This window comes from Chrysemys picta, chromosome 2 (assembly GCF_011386835.1).
Source record: "Chrysemys picta bellii isolate R12L10 chromosome 2, ASM1138683v2, whole genome shotgun sequence".
NCBI classification, from domain to species: Eukaryota; Metazoa; Chordata; order Testudines; family Emydidae; genus Chrysemys; species Chrysemys picta.
This window is the reverse complement of record NC_088792.1, coordinates 161,365,695-161,377,308: the sequence shown is the minus strand read 5'-3', so window position 1 is coordinate 161,377,308 and position 11,614 is coordinate 161,365,695. Positions and strand designations below refer to the sequence as shown.

The window sequence follows — 11,614 nt, the reverse complement described above, 5'->3', positions numbered from 1 at the left end:
TTCCCCATTCATAGGCTGAGCTTTTAAAACAATCGGTAAATAAACATCCAGAATATGGTGGGAGAAAGAAGAAGCAATGTGGTGTGCCTCCTCCCCTCCCCGCCGCCTCACCCCTAGTCACCAGAAAGCCAGCATCAAAGGTATATCAAGAGATTTAGGTGTTGCTGCACTCAGCATTGCAACACCTAAGTTATTTTCAAAAGTCACTTAGACACTTAGTGTACGTCTACCCTACCCGCCGGATCAGCGGGTAGTGATTGATCTATCGGGGATCGATTTATCGTGTCTAGTGTAGACGCGATAAAATCGATCCCCTATTGCTCTGCCGTCAACTCCGGTACTCCACCGCAGCGAGAGACGGAAGCGGAGTTGACGGGGGAGTGGCAGCGGTCGACTCGCCGCCCTCCTCACGGCCAGGTAAATCGACCTAAGATACGCCAGCTTCAGCTACTCTATTCGCATAGCTGAAGTTGGGTATCTTAGGTCGACCCCCCTCCCTAGTGTAGACCTAGCCTTAGACTTCTAAATCCAGCTGAAAGGTATAACAGGAAAGGTATAACGTGATACAATGGCTGGAAGTTGAAACTAGACAAATTCAGACTGAAAATAAGGCTTAAATTTTAACAACACTGAGATTAATTAACCATTAGAACAATTTGCCAAGGGCTGTGGTGGATTCTCCATCACGGACAATCTTTAAATCAAGAATGGATGTTTTATAAAGGATCTGCTCCAGGACTTATTTCAGGGAAGTTCTATGGCTTGTGCTATACAGGAGGCAGACCAGATGATCAGACTAGTCCCTTCTGGTCTTGGAATCTCTGAATCTCTGAAAGCGAATAGGATCCTAGTGGATTTAGGTTCCTAAGTCAGTTAGGCATTGCAATGCTAAGTGAAGCAATGTCTGAATCCCTTTAAAAATTTGGGCCTTAGTCTCTGTGCTTCACATCCTCATCAGTGAAATAGGGTTAATAATACTCCTTTTAGTCTGTGTTGTCTATTTAAATTAGAAATCTTCCATGCAACCGCTGCCTTTTATTACCTGAATATACAGTGCATGGCACAGTTAGGCCTCTAGGAGCTATCATAGTACAAATACATGATGATAATAATAATAATAAATTAATTAATTAATTAATCGGTTGCCTTAGTGGGACAGAAGAATTAACTCTGTAAAGGGTTTGTTTCCAAAAATAAATGTTCTACCAAAAAAAAAAAAAAAAAAAAAAAGAACCACGTTGATATGGTTCTAACTTCTTTTCCTTTTGTGAGCAAACCTCTGTGACAGCATCAATGCTCCACCTCCCCGGATCCTTAGGGCCACAGGAACTCATATCCCACATAGTGGCTCCCACTCAAATGATTATTCTCTCTGATGCCGCATCATTTTGTGGCCTCGTCCTGCGCTCATGTTTTCCTGGAACCCTAATGAATGGATTTCCCATCCTATCCAAGGCCGTTCATTATTGCAGTTTACGAGTTAGCTGTGCTTCACGCCACACAACTAGTTTGCTGCTTTCCTGCAGGCATCCTAATGCCTAATTTTCAGCAGTCAGCCTCCACATGAAAATCACTATCAGTATGGTAAGCGTTTGGAGTATTAGTATTGATTTATGCCTTGGGTGAAGAGGTTAATTAAATGTGAATTTTAAGCCGACAACATGATTAGGGGAGTGAGGAAACCTGAATTCATGAATACTTCCAGGGCTGTTAAAACCATTTAAAATGAACAATGACTGGAAAAAACCCGTCTGTTACGAGCAACTGGATTAATGCCATTCTGATGACTTTAAAAGAAATAACGGATTCTTTCTCAGATATTTAAGTCCAGCTGGGTTTTTTGTTTTGCATTTATATTGACATTAGCACTGAATTTCATACATTTTTATTTAAACTGCCCTTTTAAATTCTGTTTTTGTTTCTCTTCTTTTTTTTCCCCCCTTTAAAATTTAATCATATAGTCATTAGTTCATCTGGATCTATCAAATTTGAGACCAAGGCTAGTCTCAGTCAATACATCCTTACAGAGCTGCTGAATGGCCTTTGATAGAAAACTTTGAACAACATTTGAGCCAGATCCCCACCTGGTGTAAATCAACATGACCCTATTGAAGTCAATGGAGGGACATCAATTTACACTTGCCTACTCCCTTTAGAAATGATTGGACTCACAGAGTAGCACTTGATCCATCTCCCACTGAAGTCAAGACTCTCATTGATTTCAACAGGAGATCAGGACGTATGTATGATACTGTAGGGTGCTAAAACACCCCATAGAGGTTCTGAGCATCCCTCCCCTCCCATTGACCTCAGTGAGAAATTAAGGCATTTGGAATTTCCAGTAGCTGCATATCACCTTTCAAGTTGGAGTTTGTCTCACATAGATTTTTCTTCCCTCTTGCATAGGGTCATTTGCATGAAACCGGGATCTTTGTTACGTAGAAATTCATCACATTTACGTGAACAAGAAAGAAAATGAAATTCCAGTTGGGAAAATGGAAGACAATATGTAGCATAAGAGTGGGGGTGAATGGAGAAAAAAAAAACCTAATGGGCGTGTATTCAAATGGAAGGGAAAAGAAATATTTGGAAAGAGGTAACCCTTTAAGAGATCTAGTCACTCAGGTACCAGGGTTCATTATAGGCACCTGAAGAGAAGAGTGGACAGTTTGGTTGCTAGGTCATGTCCTGGTTGTTACTATGCATTAGTGATCTCAGACAGGTTGTATTCCACCAGATGGATTACTCATTCTCCTGCCATCCAACTCTGTCTCCAATTCCTCACCAGAGACATTTTCACTGGGGCTATCTTATCTGGGCCACGGTGACTTCCTAAGGTCACACAGGGAGCCTGTGGCAAAGCCAGGAATTGAACCCAGATTTCATGAGTCCCTGCCCAGTGCCGTAACCACAAATTCATCCTTTATATTGTTTAAGAAACACTAGCAAGGGAGGAAAGGGATGTTTTCAGATGAGAAGTTCAGTCAGGTGGAATCAGTGATATACAAGAAGGATTGTTCATGACAGAAGGAGCTACTCAGGTAGAAGCTCTTACATCAACAACTGAAAGAGGATGGGAGGGGAAAGAGAGGAGGCTGGCAATGGAGAAGCAGGAGAAGCTGGGAGAAAGACACCAGGCCTGGTTCTCCTTTGCCTTGCACCTGTGCAAAGCAAGCAAAAAGCTGAGTGAAAGGAGACTTCTAATTTGGCAGCCTGTTGCATCCACTTGGCCAAGGTGTAGGTGGCTACACAAAGAGCAATACAGGGGAGAATCAGGCTCAATGTATGGGAGAGAAGCAAAAGTAATGCAAAGCTGGAAATCTAAACTTGGTGAATTGAACCTAGTCAGAATGTTCACGCACACACGCACACACACACACACACACACACACACACACACACACACACACACACACACACACACACACACTATGAATCATTGAGTTTCCCAGAGTCTTAGCACAGTGCAGACACATCACAGTGCCAGTCTTATTTGTTAGAGACTTTGACGGTATCAGTAAACATCTGGATGCAGTTGAGGCTTCAGTGTTTGAAAGGATTGGTGGAAGATTTCAGCAAAGCTGGGGCTTCGGAGATTCTTTGCGAGAAACCTAGAATGGAAATTAATTTGGAGACTGGGAAGACAAGTGAGATTCAAAAAGTTTTGGGGGATGGAGGAAGAATAAAATATAAGAACAGAAAACGTATAGAAGGGGGGATTTTTTAAAACAATAGGCCAAATTCATCCCTGGTTTAACTCCATTGAAATCAGTAGAATGTGATCAGGAATGAATTTGCCCCAGTAAACTGGGGGAATTTTTTTTTTCTTTTTTGCCCCAAGCAAAAACCTGACATTTGGTAGATGATCCTTTTCCTGGGCTAAACTTTGGGGTGTCAAAAAGAGAAGGGATTGCCCCTCTCAGAATGCATCTGCTAAAAAACCAAACCGAAAGACATTATTGAACAGACCTTAAAATACGACTTGATCTATTCCTGAAGCCTGGATGGCCCCTGAAATAATAACGAATGATAATTGAATAAATAATTAGTACCCAGTTGAGGTTTAATTAGAGGCTGAGATATTAGAATGAGGCAGTTTAGTGAGAGGCGTTGGGTTTCATTACCTGCTGTAGTCAGTTTTCCTTTCTCATGAAGAGTTCACATCTCTCAGTGCCAGAAATATGAGCAGCATCCAACAGGTGGCTCAACAATACATGGCAAATGAGCTGCCAATAGCTCCTGTAACCCTAAAAGACGTGAACCATGATTCAGCAGGGAACTCAGCCACATGCCTAACTTTAAGTATGTGGCATATACTTGAGTACCTTGATGAACCGGGGCCTTAGATACTAAAGTAATGGGTGATATACTGGAAAAACCTATGGCAGATACAATGCACACAACTATCTCTGGAATCAATGAGAGTTCTGCCTGCATTAGGACTGTAGAATATGGGACAGAATATAACGGCTAGACAAAAGAAGTTGAAATTTGACATACATCTCATTGCCTTACCTGCCTTGCCTTTGCCAAGCCCTCAGGGTTATCAAGAGAGTTGCTAATTTTTTTTTAACCTTTGGGAGGAGGACGAGTTTGTTCCAACATGATCCTATTGAGTCTAAAGATGTTAAGAAGAAAAAAAAAATGAGTGTTAGGTCCTACACCAGGGGCATCATTTGGCTTATATTTTTACCAGAAATGCAGATGGATAATCCCACAGCAATTCAATAATCCCAATGGGTCCATCATGGTAAAAATTATCTATATTTGAGGGGGAATTTTTCAAAGGGCTAAGGCTCAGCTGCCTATTTTTTTTCAGGTATCATTTACACCCACAAATGTGTGACTTCGTATTTTGCAGCAGGTGCAAATTTGAGTACTTGCACCTTTAACTCTCTGACTTATACCCATCCTTCCACTGGAAGCTAGTGGTTGGTGTATCTTCAATGGAATTGTTAACTAAAGCCCCAGTTCAGCAAACCTCTTAGCCTTGTGTTTGGAGTTAGGCAGGCTCTTAAGTGCTTACCTGCAGGCAAAAATTGTCATCAATATAAGCTATGTGACCGGCCTGATTATAATGGAGTTGCATGAGCATGACTGAAGGCAAAATGTGCTGCATACAAAGGACCATATTCTGTATTCCATCACCCCGGTTTTTACCTCCATTGAAGTCAGAGGAATTCCAGTATAGAACTACAGTAATACAAAAGAGAATCAGATTGAGAATGGTTATTACTCGTAGTGACATCTAGATTAGAAAGAACACTGCTCGACTTTAAAATCCCAAGTTGAGTTTTCATGGGTGACTGATACAGGCGAAAACACCTGAGCCCATCTTTTTACTTGTAAGCTGAGCAAATTTTAAGTGGAGTCATTGTAAGACGATAAATATGGAACCCCACAATGCTTTTTTTACTGAGTCACTCTGCAGAATACAATTGTCTCCAAGCCCATTAACTTTCTGTTCTGCCCTAGTTGGCCAGTAATAATAATTAGCCCCTCTGCTTCTTATTGCCTCCCTTTATGTGCTGGTAGACTGCTAACCTATCTCCCCTCGGTTTTCTTTAGCCTGAACAGAAGGTACACAGCAGTTTTAAGAGCCTAGTGATTGGAGCTTTTAAATATCCCCTAATCTTTCCTCTTCAAGTGAACACAAATGGACATATGCTGTAGTGGGCTGAATTAAAAAAAAATGCAGTAGTTGGTGCTAATACATCTAGACAAAAACCCACACAAATTTCATGTCAAACCCAGCTAGAATCAATATAATGTTTCTGTTGCATTCATGCAGCAAAAAGAAAAGAGTTTGGTGAATGGAGACCTGTTCTTTTACTTTAATGAGTCTCTTCTTTCCAGCACCTGAAAGGTCATTTGTAGGCTAAAGCCTACATTCTACCATTTCAGTGCATAATGACATGGTGCTTCCAAGCTCAAAGAACAACAGTTAGGATCTTGTTTCCCTGGGCAAGGCAGTTATAATGTACTGTAATAGATTCTGTTTTGAAAGCATTTCTTGCTGAGGCAATCTTGCCAGGTATGCTGCTCGTGTATTGACTCTTTATAGCTAATATAGGCAGACTTATTTAGTTGTGCATATTGAGGTTTTATTGTTGTTTTAACTTGAGCACCAAAGTCTACTTTGTTTCTGTATTACTTTAAAGTTTATCTGTTTCTTGATAAATGTTAGAAGAAGCCTGGCAATTATTTCTGAAGATTAAAAGCTCCTGTGAGGCCTTGTCTACACTACGAGAGTAGTTCGATTTTACTTGCATCGAATTTTTGTAATCGATATTGCAAAGTCGAACGTGTGTGTCCACACTAAGGACAGTAATTCGACTTTGTGCGTCCACACTAACGGTGATAGCGTCGACATTCGAAGCGGTGCACTGTGGTCAGCTATCCCACAGTTCCCGCAGTCCCCTCTGCCCATTGGAATTCTGGGTGTAGCCGGCAATGCCTTCTGGGTAACAAAATGAGTCGAGGGTGCTTTTGGGAAACTGTCGTCATCCGTCCATCACTCCCGCCCTCCCTCCCTGAAAGCGCCGGCGGGAAAACAGTTCGCGCGCTTTTCCAGTCATTGACAGCGCGGACGCCACTGTACTCCGAGCATGGAGCCCGCTGCGACCATCGCTGCAGTTGTGGCCGCTCTCAACGTCTCGCAGCTTATCATAAAGGTTTCCCTGAGGCAGATGCAGAAAAGTCAGGCAAGGAGGCTACGGCACCGCGGTGATGTCCTGAAGTCTGAGAGTAGCACAGACCTGTCAGAAAGCAGGCGACCCAGCGCCGAGGACATCACAGTGGCAATGGGTCATGTTGATGCCGTGGAACGGCGATTCTGGGCACGGGAGACAAGCACTGAGTGGTGGGACCGCATAGTGCTGCAGGTCTGGGATGAATCCCAGTGGCTGCGAAACTTTCGCATGCGGAAGGGAACTTTCCTGGAACTTTGTGAGTTGCTGTCCCCTGCCCTGAAGCGCAGTGACACCCGGTTGCGAGCTGCACTGAGTGTACAGAAGCGAGTGGCCATAGCCCTGTGGAAGCTTGCAACGCCAGACAGCTACCGGTCAGTCGCGAACCAGTTTGGGGTGGGCAAATCTACCGTGGGGGTTGTTGTGATGCAAGTAGCGAAGGCAATCGTTGATGTACTGCTGCCAAAGGTAGTGACCCTGGGAAACGTGGAGGCGATCATAGATGGCTTCGCAGCGATGGGATTCCCAAACTGCGGTGGGGCCATAGATGGAACTCACATCCCTATCCTGGCACCGGACCACCAGGCCACCCAGTACATTAACCGAAAGGGATACTTTTCCATGGTGCTGCAAGCACTGGTGGACCACAGGGGACGTTTTACCAACATCTACGTGGGATGGCCGGGCAAGGTTCATGACGCTCGTGTTTTCAGGAACTCTGGTCTGTTTAGACGGCTGCAACAAGGTATTTACTTCCCGGACCACAAAATAACTGTTGGGGATGTGGAGATGCCTATAGTCATCCTCGGGGACCCAGCCTACCCGCTAATGCCCTGGCTCATGAAGCCCTATACTGGCGCCCTGGACACTGAAAAAGAACTCTTCAACTACCGGCTGAGCAAGTGCAGAATGGTGGTGGAGTGTGCTTTTGGCCGTCTCAAGGGGAGATGGAGAAGCTTACTGACTCGCTGTGATCTCAGCGAAACCAATATCCCCATTGTTATAGCAGCTTGCTGTGTGCTCCACAATCTCTGTGAGAGCAAGGGGGAGACCTTTATGGCGGGGTGGGAGGTTGACGAAAATAGCCTGGCTGGTGATTACTCACAGCCAGACAGCCGGGCGATTAGAAGAGACCAGCGGGAAGCGCTGTGCATCCGGGAGGCTTTGAAAGCAAAGTTCCTGAGTGAGCAGGGTAACCTGTGATTTTATAGTTTGTGTACTGAGAAGCTAAACCTGCCCCCGTTTCTTTACCCAGGTAATGTTGACTATCCTATCCAGTTACATACCCCCTTCACCCCCCCTCCAACACACGTGTCGAAATAAAAATAGTTCTACTTTGTTAAAGCACACCGTTTTCTTTAATACTGTTTTAGCGGGAATTTTTTAAAACTGGGACGCAGACTGTGGTGCGGGGCGGGTCTAGTGTTGTGATGCGAATGCAGCTTCTAAACTCAAGGATTGACAGGCTCCGCTGCGGTGGGATGCTTGTTTCAACGGAGCCTGTCAACCCTCCTGATCGGGACTGTGTGTATGGGAGGTCTATTTGACTTTGTGGCAGGGGGAGGACGGTTACAGATCCCATGCTGTGTGGCTCTGTGATCCTGTCTAAGGACCGGCGCTTAAGATCTGTAACTGCCCTCCCCCGCCACAAAGTCACAGAGCAACCCACCCCCCCCAACATTACATCAAAACAACCTCCCAGACTAACCGGGGCAACTAGTCACTGCATCACTGCACTGTGTATGTGCCCTGCTGCTGTGCCTGCCCCCGACTATGTACCCTGCCAAAGGAGACTGTCCTGTCCAATTTCCAACCCCCTTTCCCCTCCTCCTCCAAAAGAACATGATTGAAACAGTAGTTAACAGAAACGAATTTTTTATTATCAACTACACATGGCATTGGGAGGTGAAACTTGGACGTGGGCTTGTGTCAGGCGGGAAGGAAAGAACTTTTCAAATTTTGGGAAATGAGAGCCTTCTGCTACTAGAGCTCTCTGCAGGGGTGGAGTGAGAGTTAGCAGGGACTCTGCCGCCTCTCCTTCTTTGCACTTTGGGTGAGGTGGGTATGGGACTTGGTGGCGGGGGAGGGCGGTTAGAGATGGACTGCAGCGGGGCTCTGTCCTCCTGCCTCCGTTCCTGCAGAACATCCACAAGGCGCCGGAGCGTGTCCGTTTGCTCCCTCAGTAGTCCAAGCAGCGTTTGAGTCGCCTGCTGGTCTTCCTGCCGCCACCTCTCCTCCCGATCCATGTTGGCTTGGTGCATTCGGGTCAAGTTCTCCCGCCACTGGGTCTGCTGTGCTGCCTGGGCTTGGGAAGAGGCCATAAGCTCAGAGAACATGTCCTCCCGTGTCCTCTTCTTCCTACGCCTAATCCGCGCTAGCCTCTGGGAGTGTGATTCCAGGCTAGGTTGTGAGACAGTCGCAGACGGGGCTGTGGAAATGGGAAAAAGGGAGTGAATTCCTCTGAAAGATAAATGTAGTTGTGAACAAAGAACATAGTCTTTCTCTGTGAACAAGACCATGCACAGCACCTTTCACATGCGCACTCAGCACAAGGTCGAATTCTCGGCCTTCGCATTCTGTGCCTGGGGTCTTGAACAGCACATTTGAGAAGCGAGGCAGCACAACGGAATTTCTGTTGCAGGCAGACATGGTAAGCCGTACACTTGTGGCAGTTTAAAACTTTTATATTACCACTGGCCTCATTTCACATTTAAATCAATGTCAGTCCCTGCTGCCAGCAATCCGGCAAGCGGGAACTCTGCCCCTGTCCCACCCCCTCGCGGCTGTCCCCGGGAATGATCCCTTTCGGCTGCCCCTCTCCCGCCTCCACCGCGTGGCTGCAAACCAGCGGTGACAGTTCTGTAAAGGAACGGGAAAGCAGTCCCAACACTAACATTCCCCTACCTAATTAAAAGCAGGTCACCATGGCCGACATCACCCTGATGAGGATCTCCGAGAGCGACAAAGAGAGAATGCTCCGGGAAAGCCTCCAAAGACCAGGGCCGTATGCCGCCCTGCTGTGCAGAGCAATGATCCCCGAGTACCTGATAATCTCGTGGCGCGGCAACGTGTCGTACTTCGGAGGACCCAATAAGGCCGCTCTCCCCAAGAACCTCATGCAACGGCTTTCAAGTTACCTCCAGGAGAGCTTCATCGAGATGTCCCAGGAGGATTACTGCTCTATCCCCGCACATATAGACCGCATTTTACTGTAGCTGCAGTAGCAGGGAATACACAGTAGAGCGGCTTGTGCAGGACAATCACTGAAAACCGGACATTGCTAGATTTCTTTTCAAAACTTGCACTGCCCCTTACTAAACCGTTAAGCGCCTAGGGCACACTAATCATGAACAACCCATTCTTTTAATTGTTAATATTCCTGTTTTGTTAAAAATAAATGTTTAGATGTTTACAACACTTACTGGCTGATCCTTCACCAGATTCTGTGTCCGGGGTAATGGCTGGGGACGCTTCGTAGGGGATCTCTGTAAGGGTGATGAAGAGATCCTGGCTGTCGGGGAAATCAGCGTTGTGAGAGCTGCCAACTGCCTCGCCCTCCTCATCTCCTTCCTCATCTTCCCCGTCCCCTAACATGTCTGAGGAACCGGCCGTGGACAGTATCCCATCCTCAGAGTCCACGGTCACTGGTGGGGTAGTGGTGGCGGCAGCACCGAGGATGGAATGCAGTGCCTCGTAGAAACGGGATGTCTGGGGATGGGATCCGGAGCGTCCGTTTGCCTCTTTGGTCTTCTGGTAGCCTTGTCTCAGCTCCTTGATTTTCACGCGGCACTGCGTTGCATCCCGGCTGTATCCTCTCTCTGCCATGTCTTTAGAGATCTTCTCGTAGATCTTTGCATTCCTTCTTTTGGATCGCAGCTCGGAAAGCACGGACTCATCGCCCCACACAGCGATGAGATCCAAGACTTCACGATCAGTCCATGCTGGGGCTCTCTTTCTATTCCCAGACTGCACGGCCATCACTGCTGGAGAGCTCTGCATCGTTGCCAGTGCTGCTGTGCTCGCCACGATGTCCAGACAGGAAATGAGATTCAAACTGGCCAGACAGGAAAAGGAATTCAAATTCAAATTTTCCCGGGGCTTTTCCTGTGTGGCTGGTCAGAGCATCCGAGCTCGCACTGCTGTCCAGAGCGTCAACAGAGTGGTGCACTGTGGGATAGCTCCCGGAGCTATTAGCGTCGATTTCCATCCACACCTAGCCTAATTCGACATGGCCATGTCGAATTTAGCGCTACTCCCCTCGTCGGGGAGGAGTACAGAAGTCGAATTAAAGAGACCTCTATGTCGAACTAAATAGCATCGCAGTGTGGACGGGTGCAGGGTTAATTCGATTTAACGGCGCTAACTTCGACATAAACGCCTAGTGTAGACCAGGCCTAAGAGATAAAGGGCAAAAATCTGTAATGGTCAATTGATGAATATTCTGGTATCTTTCACACAAACATATTCCCTTCCTCCACAACTCCACAGTGGAAAAAAGAGAGAAAATTCAATTAAAAGGTCCATTTAAAAAAAGACATCTGAGTGTGAATTATTAGAGGGAGGCGCAGAATTTCATATAAAAGATACTTACTCCCCTTTCTGAGACTTAGGAGCCTGAAAAAATAGATGTAGTTTTTGCAAAGAGAGGCATTTTCTTTTAACATTCTGAAAAGAGAATAGATTCTCTTTGACAGCAATATTACCATACTGCTGTCAAATAGTGTAACACACTGTTAAGAGAAGAATTAATGGCATTAAATAATAATCATAGCACTGTGTTGGAAAAACCCAGTGCCTAGGAAGAACAGAGGAATTGCTGACAGAAAAAGTTTGGAGATATTATTCCAAAAGGGCTTCTTGGAGGCACCAACTCATTTGCAGAGTCTAAGGATGGTCTTGTGGTTAGAGCACTGACTGGGACATAA

At 45.8% G+C, this 11,614-nt stretch overlaps 1 protein-coding gene across 1 annotated transcript; it reads right to left on the bottom strand.

Moving 5' to 3' along the window:
• Nucleotides 1-8,547: 8,547 nt before the first annotated feature.
• On the bottom strand, nt 8,548-11,085 carry LOC135981563 (uncharacterized). The gene is made up of 2 exons (XM_065584630.1): nt 10,112-11,085; nt 8,548-9,117 (listed from the first exon to the last, which is right to left on the bottom strand). Exons 1-2 carry the CDS (start codon nt 10,686-10,688, stop codon nt 8,642-8,644), a joined length of 1,053 nt encoding a protein of 350 aa, XP_065440702.1. The 5' UTR covers nt 10,689-11,085; the 3' UTR covers nt 8,548-8,641.
• Between the last annotated feature and the right edge of the window lie 529 nt (nt 11,086-11,614).

Bases quoted from the DNA above. Each gene is read 5' to 3' on its own strand.
- LOC135981563 (XM_065584630.1), bottom strand. From the start codon at position 10,688: ATGCAGAGCTCTCCAGCAGTGATGGCCGTGCAGTCTGGGAATAGAAAG. The intron at 9,118-10,111 runs GTAAGTGTTGTA...CCATTTCCACAG, and splicing joins ATCTGGTGAAGGATCAGCCA to CCCCGTCTGCGACTGTCTCA.